Genomic DNA, 18590 nt, shown 5'->3' with positions numbered 1-18590 from the left:
AAGCGAAGAGTTCCCACGGTCAGCTCATTACCATAATGCCCGCGAAAAATGAGACATGTCTACATCATCACACACCACCACCACGGACGCTCAGCGAGCATGATAGGCGTGTGTGATTGGACGTCAAAATGAATAATTCATTTGCCTCACATCCTGTGTTGTCTGATAGGTCTGACGAACGATATACATATTCATGAGCTGCATACTAGCATATCCTAGAGCCCCCCAATTTCGTCCACTATTGGAATTTTTTCAATACAACACATTAAAACGGGAAGATACAGACCCGACAAGGCTGTCGGCCTGACGGCCTCCGCATGCGGTTAGTGGTGTACGAGTGCGATGACTTGTGTGAACAGTATTCGTGCGATGTGACAGTGTATACGGGTGGGTCATTTGGTGTGATCGCACACACCATGGAGTCCTCCATGCACACACCATGCACAGGGTATACGGCGGGTGGGTTTACAGCTGCGTCTTTTCGGAGCGAATAATGCGACTGCCTTGAGCAAGGCTAAGTATAGAACTGCCATCCCCACGTTTTTCCTGATCTTTTTCCTCCTTCATTCTAGTCTTGGCCCAAGACTATGGTGCTTGATTCTGGATAGTGTACTACACACGCGGTTGAATCGCCAAAGCGCGCCCGCCACGGTATGATTTAGTTAATTGGACGGCTTAAAATCTAGACTTTGGCGATTCAACCACGTGTAGTACACTATCCAGAATCAAGCACCATAGTCTTGGGCCAAGACTACCTTCATTCCAGAAATCCCTTAATTTAATCACTTTAGAAAGACAAAAATCCCAATTGAAAAGCACTAAACAGTGGCAACTTTGATGTACAGAAAAAATAAATAGCTGCCCGTTCATACCGAGAGCGAACACCACATCATCAGGGCTCAATTTCAGAGCTGCTCGGCACAGAACATTTCTTAGCAAAATGCAACAAATGGAAATTTGGTTGGTAATCCTGTTTTGATCAAGGTACAAAGTTCATGCTAAGCAAATTTGTGTGCTTAGCAGCTCTATGAAATGGGAAACTTTAGACTATCTGCCAATCACCAAGAGAGGGCGCTCTTCACCAGGTAATGTCAGAGCCGTATAATATACGGCTCTGGGTAATGTCAACAACTTAGGAATAGGAGAAGCATGAGTGACGGTCACCGACAGCAAATACCTTGTGGTTTGCGTGTTTTTGATTTTGTATTTTAGATTTAGCCAAACTGTATTATTTTTTCATAACACATTGCCAGCATAAACCAAACTGTTCTTGAACAGGACGTACTGGACACGAGTTCCCCAAGTTTTGGGGAGTGTTTCTTTTAGGGTAATTAGCAAAAATTCCAAAATGCTGACCTACCAAAACTTGAGAAGTAATCTGAAATTTAGTTGTATGACAATGTATCTTCAAGAGGCTGAGAGACTTTTAAATATTTGTTGAGTATTTTTGAACTTTTAGCATTTGCCATTGTTTGCTATAGAAGTTGTGCACCCTTACCTGGTAGGTCTGCTGCCCTCCAGTCTCCCATTGGGCCCTGTACACCATGGCTCTGGTATGACGTCATCCAAATCAGACACGCTGTTGCACGCGCCTGATTGGCTGCATCGCGCGGGCTGACGAACAAAACATCGCACCTAGCGCGGCACAAACACAAATTGGCGGTATTATAGACCTTTCTTTTGTTGATAAACAAACCGCCTTGGTTGGCATGGTCGGCCGAATGTTAGTAAAACACTCAATCGTAAAAACAGATGTTTTAACCAATTTCAGCATTTTCTGCAAACTTTCAATAAAACAAAAAAAACTTCTCATTATTATTTGTTTTGTTTTTAACAAAATAAATAAATTTGGTTACATTGTTACCAAAAATAGCGATCTTTTCTCAATTTGCACTTACGGCTTTCCATAGTTTTCCAATCTGGGTTGGCAAAAACTCGGGCTGTGACGTTGCAAAAGAAAGGTCTATTCAATCCACGCGCGCACATATAACTCTGCGGTTGCACTGCTAGGAGCTCTTGATGACGGTCGGAATCAGTACACTGTTTTGCCGTAAATCGGTAAAAATTTACGCCCCTTGAATTCAAGGTAAGTGCTATCCATTTGGGAGGGATTGTATACCCGTGATAAATAGTTCAAACACTCGGCAAACACACGTTTGGCAACTTATAGCTTAGGCTTTCACATGAAGTTTCCGAGCGCACGACCGTGTGACTCCAGCACAGAACAACAAACTCCATACAGCCTGAGTGTGGTTTGTGTTCATTATTGAGAACAAACAGTTTTACTTGTCTGTCGGTCTGAGATCGCTTACTATTATATCTGATTCTCCAGGGATAATTTTCCGTTTTGTTCGACTAAGCAGCATTTCCCCCCATCCCCAAACCAACGCGTACAGAAACCGGAGAAATAAATCGCACGAATTTACAAATTAACAATAACAAAATATCTCAAAAAATATTGTGTTTTTTTGTTGTTTCACATTGATGAAACTGTTCAACGTTTTTGGCTTGGATGGATGGGAGTATTAACTGAATACTAAGGACTGGAATGACATTCCTTAAAGACAGTGGACACTATTGGTAATTGTCAAAGACTAGTCTTCTCACTTAATGTATCTCAACATGTACATAAAATAACAAACCTGTGAAAATTTGAGCTCAATCGGTCGTCGAAGTTGTGAGATAATAATGAAAGAAAATACACCTTTGTCACACTAAGTTGTGTGCTTTTTAATTAGATGGTTGATTTCGAGACCTCAAATTCCAAACTTGAGGTCTCGAAATCAAATTCGTGGAAAAATACTTCTTTCTCGAAAACTATGTCACTTCAGAGGGAGCCGTTTCTCACAATGTTTTATACCATCAACTTCTCCCCATTACTCATTACCAAGTAAAGTTTTATGCTAATAATTATTTTGAGTAATTACCAATAGTGTCCACTGCCTTTAAAGATCAGACTCTTTTATCAAAGACGCTTCAAAGTGCACCGAAAAAAGACCTTCTTTTTATGCACACAGAAAATATACTTTTTAAAATGATTTCCAAATCATATTTTCCTGATATATTGACTTTAAAGTATTCATCGGATGCCATATGAGATCTACAGTTTGCAGGCCCTGAAAAATCCAGTTTTAGGGCATATGTTAGTGTGTAAAATATTGCTTAAAACGTAGTAAAATTTACAATTATAGCCCATTTTGTTCGACATGCACTGCTCGATCATTTCTCACGAGACGTTGGTTTTTCCCTTAATAAATACATACAATGTTTTTAACACCGCCATTTCCTCAAGACCACAGCGGTTTGTGAAAAGCGAAACGACTTTTTTGTATCCCATATTGAGAAATACATGTATTTTGTGTACGATTGTTTTGTTGAAATAGTTGTACGTAGTTTGTCTGACGGAGTGTCGGGTATTCCCCTTTTTTGTACCCCATATTGAGAAATACCCGTATCAACACAACCTATGGGCGATGTGACCTCTGACGTCACACAAAAACCATAACATGATTCGCGCGCATACCGCCGGGCAAAACCTTTGTGTTTCGGCAGCCAGCTAGAAAGTGTACGCAATCTTACTATGACTACGCAACTCAGTGCCCGGCGAAACATGACGTATTAGTGTTTTGTCAACAGAGGGCGGTTTGAATGTAAACATAGGTCACATCGTCTATTGACTTTCGAAAACGTCAACACCAGGCACCCCACGTTGCTGTAAAAAAAAATCACGCCTGAGTTGGTTCTGACGACTTGGCCCAAGTCGTGAATATTGGCGTCAATGGAGGTTTAGCTGCACAGTTTACGCGAGCAAATACGTAAACGTGAACGTCAGAAAAAATTTGTTGTTAAAATCTCACGTTCTAGCAAATTTCACATCAGGTACGTACGTGCAGACGTCATACATGAGCATGCAAAAGTGGTGACGTCACCTAGAAACAACACCATTTCACACGTTCACGTTCACGTGTTTGCTCGCGTAACGCGCAGTAGGAGCAAGTTCGAGTGAGGCACGATATAGTCGACCATTGGGTGATTTTGCTTGGTACCCAGGATGTATAGCATGCATAGGTAACCATGGAACATTGACTAGTATACAAATATTGACTGCTTCGAGTGCCATGGTTAAAACTATGACTCTCGAGGTGATCCCCGGAGCGTTCTATTTTCCCGAGGCGAAGCCGAGGGAAAATAGAACGCTACGGGGATCACCGAGGAGTCATAGTTTTTAACCATTGCACGAGTAAAAGCAGTCAATATTTGTTTTATAACACCTCAAACAAATACTGTACTATTATTATTAAGTTACAGACCTGAATGCTACAATCCACGGACGACGCAAATACAGATTGCAAACACTTTTACTGTGCTGCATGGAGTGTCGTGCAATCCGAAATGGTTACAGACTATTAATTTATCATCCTCGTACACGCAACGGACGTCTGGGTACTGCACGCCGTGTGCTAGTCTTCGGACTAGCGCATGGCAAACCGACGCACTATCACACGGCCGCCGTCTAGCAAAACTAAGACATGTCATGTGACGCGCTCTAAACCAATGAGCAGGCAGAATACTTGCAAGGGGTGTTATAATGGTTGATAAGGGTCGCCGCTCCAACTTGCTCTATTCTTGCCACTATAGGGTTATGTCGACAATATTGGCGTCAATTTGTGCGACTTCAGTCCTGAATATTGGCGTCAATTTTTTACTTGCGATGTCCCTTTAAAGCCACCTTAGACCCGAGACTGCTGGAAGAGAAAGCCATTACAATCATTAAAAAAGATGCTATGTCAGATTTTTGGCCGATTTGACCCAAAAATTCTGATTTAAAATTCAATAGGTATTTTGATGGGGGTCGAGAAAGTTACAAGCTTTCATTTGAGCCATTGGGATCCCGACAATATGTCACGTGACCAATTCTTATGTGTTTTATAAGAAACGTTTAAAATTTTTGTCATGGTTCCTGACCATTAAAAGTAAAAGTAAAACTTGTTTTCGTAAGAGCGGGTGATACTCTTTGAAATACCATTCACTCAAAAAAAAATCTACTTTTTTAATGTTTGGGGCCAAAAATCTGACACAGCATCTTTAAGTATAAACTCTTATTTGTGTGCCACTTAATCAAAACAGCCGAATCAAAATGACTTCAAGAGCGGACTTGGAAGGTGGCAGTGAAGCAAAACAGAAGCGTCGTCTTAAAAGGGTTCGTATAAACCTTGAGTTAAAGGCACTGGAAACCTTTTGTAATTGTCAACGACCAGTACTACTTGAATAATAATATAATATCGAACCTGTGAAATTTTGACCCATTTGGTAATCGAAGTTGCAAGAGAATAATGAAAGAAAACCACCCTTGTTGCACAATGTGTGCTTTCAGATGCATATAAAAAGGCCTCAGCTGAAGTCTTTTATTATTAATTGTGTGAGAAATTGCCTGTTTCTCAAAAACAATGTTACTAATTCAGACGGAGCCGTTTCTTACGATGCTTTATAATATCATTAGCTCTCCATTGCTCGTTACCAAGGAAGTTTTTATGCTAACAATTATTTTGAGAAATTATCAAAAGTGTGTCCAGTGCAATTCAGGGCATGGTTTACTTTGGTAGTTGTCAAAGACCATTAGGCCTATCCTTACCTGGTGTATCCCAAAATTGCAGTGAAAATGTGGGCTCATTATTGGTCATCATCGAAGCAAGAAAAAAATAATGGGAAACATTTCAAAAACCTTGTCGCATAGAACTATTGTGTGCTTTGTCTGGGAAGGCTTCATGCCTTTCTTAGAACTATGGGTTGAAAATAACCACTTTTTGGGGGTCGTTTCTAACAATGGCTTTATTTATATTACCAATAGGTTCCCAGTGTTCTTTTTTCATGTCGTGTGTGTGGAGTAACTTACCCAAAGTACACATTGCCTTTATTCTTGCAGCATTCCACTTTCCATATTCAATTGATTCATGCCAACCGCAGGTTTTTAGTGAGCAGAGGGAAGACTTTTCTGAGTTATGTTAACATCAACACCAGAAACACAGACACGGCATTTCAACTCCCCGTTTGATGGCGGCTTTTCGTTTTGGGGAAAGGGGGAACCTGGGATACTTGAAGCAATTTGAACGCCGCCCGTATACATCCTTCACGCTGCCTTGCTGGTGAAAATAGTGACAATAGAACTAACGGGCTAAACTATATTACCCGTACTCTGCGGTTTTTAAAAAGCAATCGCTGGCGATAAACGAATCCGAAAGGTCGTGGGTTTGAATCCCACCCGAGTTATTTGCCTGTGATTTTGTTCACAGAACTCGGGAAAGAGAGTATGTGCTATTGTGCTTTACACATCGGTGTTTATAGGTACAATTCCAAACGAATATTCTTTAACATCAAATAAGATTCTATTGATTCCGAAAGTTCTCCACAAAAACGCCACTTACTAGCAGCCAAACATTTTCACCGTTGCGCGCATGGCCATTTTTAAATTTGCACGGTGTGCCATTTTTATGTAGCACCATTTTTTCTTGCATGATTGTAAAATTTGCGCTCGGTAGTAAACTTTGAACACTGCGCAATTTTTGTCATACACAACATTCTCAACACCAATGAAATATGCTGTTATAAAGATACTTTATGTACAGAGGTAAAAAGTGGATGTTCTAAGTAGTGTTGTGCTATTTCTTAACTTCTGTCTGAATTTTGTCTAAAAGCTTGGGAAGATTGTCGAAACAACAGGTCTGCCTAAGTAATTATTTGTGAATTGAATCAATCCCCCATGAAAAAGTTTTGTGGCTTATTTTTTTCCTCAGGCAAGTTCAAGCAACAAGGAAAACGATGCCCGTCCCAAGAAACGCAATTGCTCCCCACAGATGACATCTGATCAGGTACATCGCATGGTGAAGATTATAAACATTTAATTTTAGCCCATACTTTGACACGCTTGGTAATTGTAAAAGACCAGTATTCTCACTTGGTGAATCCAAACATATTCATAAAATAACAAACCTGTGACAATTTGGACTCAATTGGTCAGCGTAGTTGAAAGATATTAATGAATGGAAAAAACACCCTTGCTGCACAATGTGCTTTCAGATGCATAATAAAAGTCTTCATCAGTTGAAACACCTTAACAGGAAACACCCTGCCAGCCAAAACATCGAAGTTTCAAGTTGCGAGATAATAATGAAAGAAAAAACACCCTTGTGACACGAAGTTGTGTGCTTTCAGATGCTTGATTTCGAGACCTCAAATTCTAAACTTGAGGTCTCGAAATCAAATTCGTGGAAAATTACTTCTTTCTCGAAAACTACGTCACTTCAGAGGGAGCCGTTTCTCACAATGTGTTATGCTATCAACCTCTACCCATTACTCATTACCAAGTAAGGTTTTATGCTAACAATTATTTTGAGTAATTACCAATAGTGTCTGCACTGCCTTTAACAGGAAACACCCTGCCAGCCAAAGCAAACGAGAGACACCTCCCAGGAAACTTTGACAAGGACCACGTTAGATCCTTTTCGAAATTCAACTAAACATCTTTAAAAAGTATAACATTGTTTTTCACCAGTTTATATTGATGGCTTCACAATATTTGTTGGCAGGCCGAAACTCAAATTGAGACAATTTCATTACTGGATTCAAGCGACGACGATGACGAAATACAGCCACGGAAGGATAAAGATATCCAGTTGAAAAAAGAGAGTGCTCGTCGGCGTGTTTCGTTGGTATGTATAGGCCCGCTGGTCCTTGCTCTATGGTCAGGGGTCGATTTCACAAAGAGTTAGGACTGGTCCTAACTTATGACTAGTCCTAAGAGATATCAAAAACGCATAGCTAGTCTTAAGTTAGGACGAGTAACTCGTCCTAAGTCGAGATAAGACTAGTCCTAACTCTTTGTGAAATCCACCCCAGGCCCATTATGTTTAACTAAAATCGCAAATTCGACGCAAATAACATGACATGTCATTTATTCTTAATGATGAAAGAAGTGTTTTTATGCAAGTCGCCAGACACACATGGCCAGTGAGGGTCACTTAAGGGTGTGGGCTACGATCAACTCTTTTTACTGTGCCGTTGCCAACTACTCATGGGGCTAATCAGGGAGCCCTCATCATACTCATCAGAAGCCTGGCTGGTAGAGCAGAAAGCACTACCTCCCTAGCCCTTTATTTAAGTTTGTTAATTGCTTATTACCTCTCAAACGTCCGTAAACATATAGTTTTTGAAACATCTGTGAAGAGCCACGATGACGAAGTAATCGCTGAAAATGTGTGGGGCGGGTGCAAACAAAAACTGACATTATTACTTTGGAGGAGGGAGAGGCCTCATCCATTCAAAACATCTTGAACAGAAGAAACCTAAACTTTTGGTGCTTAATTAATAAATTAAAATCACAGTTTTATTTTGCTGAAGATTGAGACGCCTCTACTGGTTTTAAACGAACTTAGAGGACGCGGATAGATCGCAAGGGGAAAAAGCTACCCGGTCGAAGAAATTGAGCCGGACTAAAAGAGCAGCTGCCCGGCGTCTCTCGTTGGTATTGAGAACCATGCATGCGAAACTCATGTAAAGTTAATGCGGAGAGAAATACAATTTTTTATGATCACTAAAAATAGTCAAGTTTAAAGGAACACGTTGCCTTGGATCGGTCGAGTTGGTCTTTGCAAAGCGTTTGTAACCGTTTTATATAAAATGCATATGATAAGAAAGATACTTTAAAAGTATAATATAATGATCCACACAAGTATCACTCGAATTTGCGTGGTTTTCTTTTTACCTCATCGACCAACGAGTTCGGCCATTGGGAGTCAATTTTTTGACTCCCATAAATGGCCGACCGTGTCATTTCGTAAAGTAAAAGGAAAACCACGCAACTTCGAGGCAAATTTGTGTGGATCATTGTATTCTTCTTTCTTTTAACTTATCTTTCTAACCATAAGAATTTTATAACAATAAATACAGACGCTTTTCAAAGAGCAACCCGACCGATCCAAGGCAACGTGTTCCTTTAACTGTAAGATGTACTATTTATGTATTTTACAGAGCCATATAACTTCAGCAAATTTACCATCGAGTTCGAGAAAACACACTAATGACCCAAGACAAAGCACAGGCTTGCACAAAGGGAAGCAGTTTGAGGTTCGTATTTCATCTGCCTTGTGATAAGCATTGATAATGGAAGACTTTGAAATGCTAGGTGGCAGCAGACTTTAACCAGGTAAATTGTCATTGTTTCCGTTGCTCTGAGCACGTGCACATAGCCAAGAACTGGTAAGTCTGCTGCCACCTAGCGTCCCCCCACATTTTTTTAATGAAACCATCGGACTCTTTATGGCAACCAGACAAACCTGTGGAAATTTGGACTCAATTGGTCAGCGAAGTTGAAAGATATTAATGAATGGAAAAAACAGCCTTGCTGCACAATGTGCTTTCAGATGCATAATAAAAGACTTCATCAGTTGAAACACCTTAACAGGAAACACCCTGCCAGCCAAAGCAAACGAAAGACACCTCCCAGGAAACTTTGACAAGGACCACGTTAGATCCTTTTCGAAATTCAACTAAACATCTTTAAAAAGTATAACATTGTTTTTCATTAGTTTATATTGATGGCTTCACAATATTTGTTGGCAGGCCGAAACTCCAATTGAGACAATTACATTACAGGATTCAAGCGACGACGATGACGAAATACAGCCACGGAAGGATAAAGATATCCAGTTGAAAAAAAAGAGTGCTCGTCGGCGTGTTTCGTTGGTATGTATAGGCCCGCTGGTCCTTGCTCTATGGTCAGGTCCATTATGTTTAACTGAAATCGCAAATTCGACGCAAATAACATGACATGTCATTTATTCTTAATGATGAAAGAAGTGTTTTTATGCAAGTCGCCAGACACACAAGGCCAGTGAGGGTCACTTTAAGGTTGTGGTCTACGATCAACTCTTTTTTACTTGGCCGTTGTAAGTAAAATTTGCGCTAGGTAGCAAACTTTGAACACTGCGCGATTTTTGTCATCCACAACATTCTCATCACCAAAAGTGGATGTTTTAAGTAGTGTTGTGCTATTTCTTAACTTCTGTCTGAATTTTGTCTAAAAGCTTGGGAAGAATGTCGAAACAACAGGTCTGCCTAAGTAATTATTTGTATTGTATCAATCCCTCATGAAAAAGTTTTGTGGCTTATTTTTTTCCTCAGTCAAGTTCAAGCAACAAGGAAAACGATGCCCGTCCCAAGAAACGCGACTGCTACCCCTTCGCACTGAAAGCATCTCATCGCAAGGTGAAGATTAAAATTTACCTGTTGTAGGCCTGTAACTTTGGCCCATTCTTTGACACGCTAGGTAATTGTAAAAGACCAGTATTCTCACTTGGTGTATCCAAACATATTCATAAAATAACATACCTGGGGTGGATTTCACAAAGGTAGTCCTAACTTAGGACTAGTCCTAAGCAATGCTAAGAGATAGGACTGGTCCTAAGTTAGGACCAGGAACTCATCCTAACTTAGGACTGGTCCTATCTCTTAGCATTGCCTAGGACTAGTCCTAAGTTAGGACTACCTTTGTGAAATCCACCCCTGTGCAAATTTGGACTCAATCGGTCATCGAAGTTTCAAGAGATTAATGAATGGAAAAAACACCCTTGCTGCACAATGTGCTTTCAGATGCATAATAAAAGACTTCATCAGTTGAAACACTTTAAAGACAATGGACACTATTGGTAATTGTAAAAGACCAGTATTCTCACTTGGTGTATCCCAACATATTCATAAAATAACAAACCTGTGCAAATTTGGACTCAATCGGTCATCGAAGTTGAAAGATATTAATGAATGGAAAAAACAGCCTTGCTGCACAATGTGCTTTCAGATGCATAATAAAAGACTTCATCAGTTGAAACACTTTAAAGACAATGGACACTATTGGTAATTGTCAAAGACCAGTCTTCTCACTTGGTGTATCTCAACATATGCACAAAATAACAAACCTCTGAAAATTTGAGCTCAATTGGTGATTGAAGTTGCGAGATAATAATGAAAGAAAAAACACCCTTGTGACACGAAGTTGTGTGCTTTCATCTGCTTGATTTCGAGACCTCAAATTCTAAACTTGAGGTCTCGAAATCAAATTCGTGGAAAATTACTTCTTTCTCGAAAACTATGGCACTTCAGAGGGAGCCGTTTCTCACAATGTTCTATACTATTAACCTCTCCCCATTACTCGTCACCAAGAAAAGTTTTATGCTAATAATCATTTTGAGTAATTACCAATAGTGTCCACTGCCTTAAATGATGGAAGAAGTTTTTTTTATGCAAGTCGCCACAAGGCCTGTGAGGGTCACTTATTTATAAGGTGTGGGCTACGATCAACTCTTTTTACTGTGCCGTTGCCAACTACTCATGGGGCTAAACAGGGAGCCCTCATCATACTCATCAGAAACCTCCCCGGTAGAGCAGAAAGCACTACCTCCCTAGCCCTTTATTTAAGTTTGTTAATTGCTTATTACCTCTCAAACGTCCGTAAACATATAGTTCTTGAAGCATCTGTGAAGAGCCACGATGACGAAGTAATCGCTGAAAATGTGTGGGGCGGGGGCAAACAAAAACTGACATTATTACTTTGGAGGAGGGGGAGGCATCAACAATTCAAAACATCTTGAACAGAAGAAACCTAAACTTTTGGTGCTTAATTAATAAATTAAGCACAGTTTTATTTTGCTGAAGATTGAGCCGCCTCTACTGGTTTTAAACGAACTGAGAGGACGCGGATAGATCGCAAGGGGAAAAAGCTACCCGGTCGAAGAAATTGAGCGGGACTAAAAGAGCAGCTGCCCGGCGTCTCTCGTTGGTATTGAGAACCATGCATGCGAAACTCATGTAAAGTTAATGCGGAGAGAAATGCAATTTTTTATCACTAAAAATAGTCAAGTTTAAAGGAAAACGTTGCCTTGGATCGGTCGAGTTGGTCTATGAAAAGCGTTTGACACCGTTTGATATAAAATGCATATGATAAGAAAGATATTTTAAAAGTAGAATATAATGGTCCACACAAGTATTACTCGAATTTGCGTGGTTTTCTTTTTACCTCGTCGACCAACGAGTTCGGCCATTGGGAGTCAATTTGGGACTCCCATAAATGGCCGACCGTGTTATTTCGCAAAGTAAAAGGAAAACCACGCAACTTCGAGGCAAATTTGTGTGGATCATTGTATTCTTCTTTCTTTTAACTTATCTTTCTAACCATAAGCATTTTATAACGATAAATACAGACGCTTTTCAAAGAGCAACCCGACCGATCCAAGGCAACGTGTTCCTATAACTGTAAGATGTATTATTTATGTATTTTACAGAGCCATATACCTTCAGCAAATTTACCATCGAGTTCGAGGAAACGCAGTAGAGACCCAGGACAAAGCACAGGCTTGCACAAAGGGAAGCAGTTTGAGGTTCGTATTTCATCTGCCTTGTGATAAGCATTGATAATGGAAGACTTTGAAATGCTAGGTGGCAGCAGACTTTAACCAGGTAAATTGTCATTGTTTCCGTTGCTCTGAGCACGTGCACATAGCCAAGAACTGGTAAGTCTGCTGCCACCTAGCGTCCCCCCATTTTTTTTAATGAAACCAACGGACTCTTTATGGCAACCAGACTGTCATCTCTAGACCTGGATGATCTTTGACTAAGATAAACCGATGAAGAAGTAAAATAGTAAATTAATTTGTTTAGATGTGGTAGAATTACCACCCTTAGATCAGACAACAAAGGCCAATCCATCCGTGCAAAAGGGCTCGAGTCTGAAGAGGGATTCGAACCCTGGTCCACAGAGGTGAAATGCATACCAGCAGAACAAGCCTTACTATAATCCCTAACTGTATTAATCAAATGTCGTCAGCTAAATCCACGTTGACGAATCGTTCTTCAGAGACGTTAGCACTTCCAAATCGGTCAAAAGCTGCTATACCTGAACTTATATTATAAGCATTTTAAGTTTTAAGAATCTTTGTTTTTCAAGAAATACAGCCGTCACCCAATTGGAGCATTGCCATATTATAGCTCTTAGCTACAATGTTATATGACTATTGTTTTTTTTAAATCTTTTTTTGTTTTTTTAATAATAGGAACCCGAAAGAAAGGAAATAACCAGGGCACGAACAGCTTATTACCCTTCTTATGCTCAACGTAAACTTGTACCACATCTGGAGAGTCTGGGACGCCCAGGTTACTACCACGATGTCTTCAGCGGGTGGCGTTTAGTTAAGTGTATCGACTTAGGCCTATGTGGTCCAAAAAAGAATTGTCCTTGTGGCAAAAAAGACATTCGCCACCTAAACTACATTGAACACATTGACACAGGGGAACAAACGTTTGTAGGTCGAAGATGCATTACACTTTTTAAATTTGACAACAATGCTATAAAACTTGAAAAGATTCGACATAAATTAGAAAGCAAGGGAATCCAAGGCCGTCTAATCTGGCATAATGCGAGCACAAATGAGACCGAACGCACAACCTCCGACAGTGAGGAGTGCCACAAACAAACCAATGGGGAAGATACCACAGTGAGCTTCCAAATTTATGCAAGCACCCCGATTGTGAAAGAAATTGGCCTCTTCGGCGACAGTCAATCGATTCCGATTGATGTTCCTCCGAAAGTCCAGAAGCCAACCTTAACTGCGACCATGCCAAGCAGCTGGTTGAAAACAATGGAACTAAACAAGAGTTACACAATCAAGGTTAAGTTGATCGAGTGCGATGGGCTGTGGACAGCTAAAATACTTCACGCAGAACTGACGCATCCATCCCAAAACAAAACAAAACCACAAAACCTATGAAAAAAGCACTTGTTACTATCAAGTCCTATGAAGCTTTGTGAATGAAACATAGCCGAAAAAGCCATCAATATGGCAACAATTTGACAGTCAGGATTGACTGCTGGGCAAGAGAATTTTGAATTGCATAGATTATTCTTTACTCTGGAGGGCTGGGGCGGGGTTAAAGAGAGAACACCAGCACAAACTGTTTCATTCCATTATGAAGATAAAATGTCTTCTGTAATACAACAAGGAAGGTAGCACTTAAATAACTGACTTAATTACATTTTAAAAACCTGCATGAGCTTTCGTAGAAACAACTACTTCATCACTATCAGATGCATGTTTGCATTCAACATGAATTGGATTGAACAAATCCATTCACAAAATACATCTGGGTTCATTTTCACTGTTTTATTGAAATGTACACAACCATTAATACAGATAAGGCATGTGAGTACCTATCCATGAAAAAAAAAACATATTATAAGTTTGTGCACTGATTTTCATATATATGACAATCAGGCCTGCCAGAAAATATCGGGCTCTGGAATTCACTCCCTGAAAACCTCAGGGAAATACATATCTCCATCTTTCAGCAGCAACTTTAGACACACCTGTTCACACTTGCTTTCCCTAACACTTGAGAATTCCCTCTTTTCCATCTTGACCGGCGCCTTTGAATGGTTTTACACCAGATTTAGTGCGCCTTTATAAATGCTGTGTAATTATTATTTTATTATTATAACCCATCCGGGATTGGAACTGGGGTCCATAGAGATGTCTGGATATGGCTTAAGATGAAAGACTTTAGGTCTTCAAGACTGTGAGGTTACTCCCGCAGTTGTCAAAAGATTACATTTTGTGAACTGAGAATAATGAAGGACGGTTGACTTGATGGAGAATGATCCAAGGAGTTCAGTTGCAGAACCACTTTCAGATCTGACAAAAAGAGAAAAAAAACACAAAAAACTAACTTTTACTTCAGATTAAAATGCACATTTTTCTCATCCCTAGATTTGTTAATATCATAATAATTGTTGTGGTTTTTAATCGTGTGGTCCTACAACGCGTGGACCTTTTAATTATTTAGTTTTTTGTGGTTAAATTTTTTTCTTTTTTTCTTCTTGTTGTAAAGTGCCTGGGAGCATTTTTAATGGATTTGGTGCTATATAAATGTTTTTTATTATTATTATTATTATTATTATCTAATCCTGTTTACAAGCTACTTTAAGACCTACATCTTGATCTTAGTTGCGATAGAAAAATTAAACAGCTCCTTTCTAGGAACAACATTTAATGAGGTCAGGTCAGGTGGAACTTCTAGCTATAATTATGCGCGCATATAAGGGAGCGTCTCAAAAGTCGGGCACGTTCCTAGCGCAAAAGAACGTTCCTGCGGGCATATGCCCGCAGGATCGCAACATCATGACATTAGGAACGTTCTAACATGAGATTGGACGCGGTCACGCATTTGGAACGATCCAAAAGATCGCTCTGGCGGTCCAAAGGACCGGTCCAAGTAAAGCGGCGGGGATACTCTTGCGATCCAAAAAGAACGTTCCTACCGTTCCGACTTTTGAGACGCTCCCTAACTGTCGCCGAAAGAGAAAAATAACTATAACAACAAAATATTTAAAGTAGGATTTGAAACTTTGCATGGTGGAAATAATATGACATTAGCATTTACCATAACATGGTGTTACTGCAAACCTTACTATGTCAATGAAATAGTAAGGTTTGCAGTAACACCATGTAATGTAATCTCTAAATGAGTTGGGCTGGCTCTGAAAAGAACTGTTGGTTTTTTCAACTTGACATTTTTAATCAGTATGCTCTGATTGTCTTCTGGAATTTTTTTTGTATTAAGTCAAACAATATTTTGAGCACTTCGTCGCTCGCATTCAACTATCTCCATCATTATGACAAAAATGAAAAAGCAAAAATATTTAAGAAATAAATACTCACTGTGTAGCAGAGTAATTGTGTCGTACATCCCATAATTTATTCTCAGTGTGTTGTCAATGCCACCTGCAGGAATATCAATAGATTTAAACAGATTGATTTACTCAAAACAAAAACTGATGTGGAAAGAAGTACAGCAGATTTGGATAGTACATATAATGCATTTTGAGAAACATTTCTATCTTGGAAGTACTACGGTCATAGAAAAAAATATATCACTTTTTACCCCCCACAAAGAAAATTTTAAAATAAGCATTAATTTGAAGGCTGCTGGTAAAACATTCTTTGTTCAACCCAAAACTATAATACCATTTAACCAGTCAGTTTCCCTATTGTTTGAGTGTTTGATACTTTAAGTTTTGCGATTTATTACAATAATAATAAAACATTCTAGTAGACAGCAGAACTGCTGGTAAAACTTGATATGGATGAATATTGGGGGCTTAAAGTAGATGTTATGCAGAAATTGTAAAAATAGAGAGGGAAGTGCAAGGCACAGCAAGACAGAATCATGATAACTGAGGAAAAATCTAGAGGAAAGTTGTGGGCCTGAAACTTCAATCGCTCAAATTAGAGAAAGGAGACACCCAAGTTCTTCCTCTGTGCTTTACATTAAAAGAACGTTTCAGAATTGTGATTTTCACGATTTGCTTAAAGGAACGTTACAGAATTGTGATTTTCACGATTTGCTTAAAACGTTACAGAATTGGTAAGGAACAAAAATCGTGAAGATCACGGATTTACATAAAACTTACATGGTCTAATGGTGATGATAGTTGAAAAAAATCACTTGAAATATTTCTGTCTGAAATGTCATATTTGATGAGAAATAAATAATCTAACTTTGCAGTTATCGCTCGGGGAGCGTTTTATTCATTTTTATTTTGGCATGGACGCAAGAAAAGTTTGTAATTGGTTTTTAACTATTCTCTTGTAACCCAGAAGGCCGATCGATCTCAAACTTCTACAGGTTTGTCAGTTTACGTTAGTGGTGGATTACATAAAGTGCTTACACTGCCAGCAAATGTTTTGTTAGCAAAAACCAATTCTGTAATGTTCCTTTAATTATTGTTTTATTTTATCATTCAATTGATATTTAAAAAAATGACTGCTGTTCCTTTTTGGTTTAAACTTTTCATATAATATAACCAATTGACATATTGTTTCACTTTTGATTTGTTTAATTGTTTTTCAACTTTATTGATTTTTAACATTCTTTACTGTAATCAGTCTCTTTTTACTCAGTGTACAAATAATTAATGTATGACCTTAAATACGTAGTTTTAGTCATTAGTTGAAGTTGTATCGCCAAGGTTTTCGCTGACAGACTGAAATATTTAGAACTTTCTTTCAGAACAAATTTTGACAATTGAAGCTGTATCAAACTGAAAAGAGAAGTAATTGTCCCGGAAACACACTGAGCGAAACATTTCTAACACAAAAAGTGTGCATACAAAGCTTATTGTCAGATCCCAACAATAACTCATCTCTTGTTTGTTACTAGTTGGAGACTTTTGAACACTAGGTGGCAGCAGGCATACCAGGTAAATGTGCATAGGTTCCAAACACTGATCTCTGACTTGGTAGTGTGTGGGCCTATGTGTTGGCCTGTGAAGTCACAACAAACATTGGCGGCCATTTTAAAACTGTCAATTCAGCAAAAAAATGTGGCGATGCAGCTTTCTGGTGTTTAATTGTATATTATTCTTGGGAAATTTCTGTCAGGTTTGGGTTTTCAAATATAGTAATATTTTTAACGATTAGTTGGTGCGATGAAATTTTTAAACAAATAAACCTTAACTGTAGCTTCAATTAATTACAACAATTTCTTTTGGTGTTTAAAGGCAGGGTTTACTTGACTTACTTAAGGCCATATTTGTGTAGATCATTATATCCACTAATAAAAATACCAACTCGACCATTCCATGGCAACGTATCCCTTTATTTTCAAACCCCCTTCAACTCACCAGTAGAGAGCATGGAGCTATCTGGGCCCAATTTCATAGAGCTGCTAAGCACAAAAATTTGCTTTGCATGGAATTTCTTCCTTGATAAAAACAGGATTACCAACCAAATATCCATTTGTTGCATATTGCTTGTTACAGGTATTCAGCTGTTGTTTGCTTATCCTGAAAATCACGTGGAAATTTGCTTGGTAATCCTGTTTTTATCAAAGCAAAAATTTCATGCTAAGAAAATTATTGTGCTTAGCAGCTCTATGAAATTGGGTCCAGGACTGAATGCGAGGCTGCAGACAGAGTCTGTGTGTCCCCTTAATACCTTGACCAGGCTGCTGGTCCATAGTTTCACTCGCGTATCATAACAAACGGTTTCAAACCCGTTTCATGGACCAAATCGCCCGTTCCATGTGTCCCTTTAATTTCAAACCCCCTTCAACTCACCAGTAGAAAGCATGGAGCTATCTGGACTGAATGCAAGACTGTAGACAGGGAGAGTCTGTGTGTCCCCTTAATTCCTTGACCAGGCTGCCTGAGCCAATGTCCCATAGTTTCACTCGCCGATCTTCACCTTCAAGCATTAAAAAAAAAGTCACAAACAAAAATCGTCAACCACAACAAAATTATGCTTATCAGAATCAGGTTACCAGCCTAAATATCGAGTCACATGTACAATTTTTAACTGGTATCCTGCTCATGTCTGCTTAGCATGAGGCAAAAACCTGGAAAATCTCACGCCTGTTCAACATTTACCAAATAAAAAAATAAAAACCTCAGCTTACCTGCAGATGCCACATATCTTCCATCTGGCGATATTGCAAGAGCCAAAACTGTCCCCTTCAAATAAAACAACACACACAAATTAAATGAGTTATGA

The 18590-nt window shown here is 39.2% G+C and overlaps 1 protein-coding gene and 1 long non-coding RNA gene across 2 annotated transcripts; one reads left to right on the top strand and one right to left on the bottom strand.

Annotated features, from left to right (window-relative positions):
- The first annotated feature begins 1977 nt into the window (after positions 1 to 1977).
- Positions 1978 to 17055, top strand: LOC139950350 (uncharacterized). Its single transcript, XM_071948970.1, has 9 exons — positions 1978 to 2086; positions 5128 to 5200; positions 6792 to 6866; positions 7584 to 7706; positions 9025 to 9120; positions 9616 to 9738; positions 10177 to 10260; positions 12330 to 12425; positions 13098 to 17055. The coding sequence occupies exons 2-9, from the start codon at positions 5138 to 5140 to the stop codon at positions 13809 to 13811; spliced, it is 1374 nt and encodes a 457-aa protein (XP_071805071.1). The 5' UTR covers positions 1978 to 2086; positions 5128 to 5137; the 3' UTR covers positions 13812 to 17055.
- LOC139950351 (uncharacterized) lies at positions 15778 to 18553 on the bottom strand. The gene is made up of 3 exons (XR_011787649.1): positions 18496 to 18553; positions 18158 to 18284; positions 15778 to 15821 (listed from the first exon to the last, which is right to left on the bottom strand). It is a non-coding gene; the product is annotated as an uncharacterized lncRNA (long non-coding RNA).
- Between the last annotated feature and the right edge of the window lie 37 nt (positions 18554 to 18590).

The sequence above is a fragment of the Asterias amurensis genome, chromosome 18 (assembly GCF_032118995.1).
Source record: "Asterias amurensis chromosome 18, ASM3211899v1".
In the NCBI taxonomy this organism is placed as follows: Eukaryota; Metazoa; Echinodermata; class Asteroidea; order Forcipulatida; family Asteriidae; genus Asterias; species Asterias amurensis.
This window is presented reverse-complemented; position numbering and strand designations above follow the sequence as displayed.

Coding starts and splice junctions, on each gene's coding strand:
- LOC139950350 (XM_071948970.1), top strand. CDS start 5,138: ATGACTTCAAGAGCGGACTTGGAAGGTGGCAGTGAAGCAAAACAGAAG. Junction 5,201..6,791: donor AGAAGCGTCGTCTTAAAAGG/GTTCGTATAAAC, acceptor TTTTTTCCTCAG/GCAAGTTCAAGCAACAAGGA. Junction 12,426..13,097: donor ACAAAGGGAAGCAGTTTGAG/GTTCGTATTTCA, acceptor TTTTAATAATAG/GAACCCGAAAGAAAGGAAAT.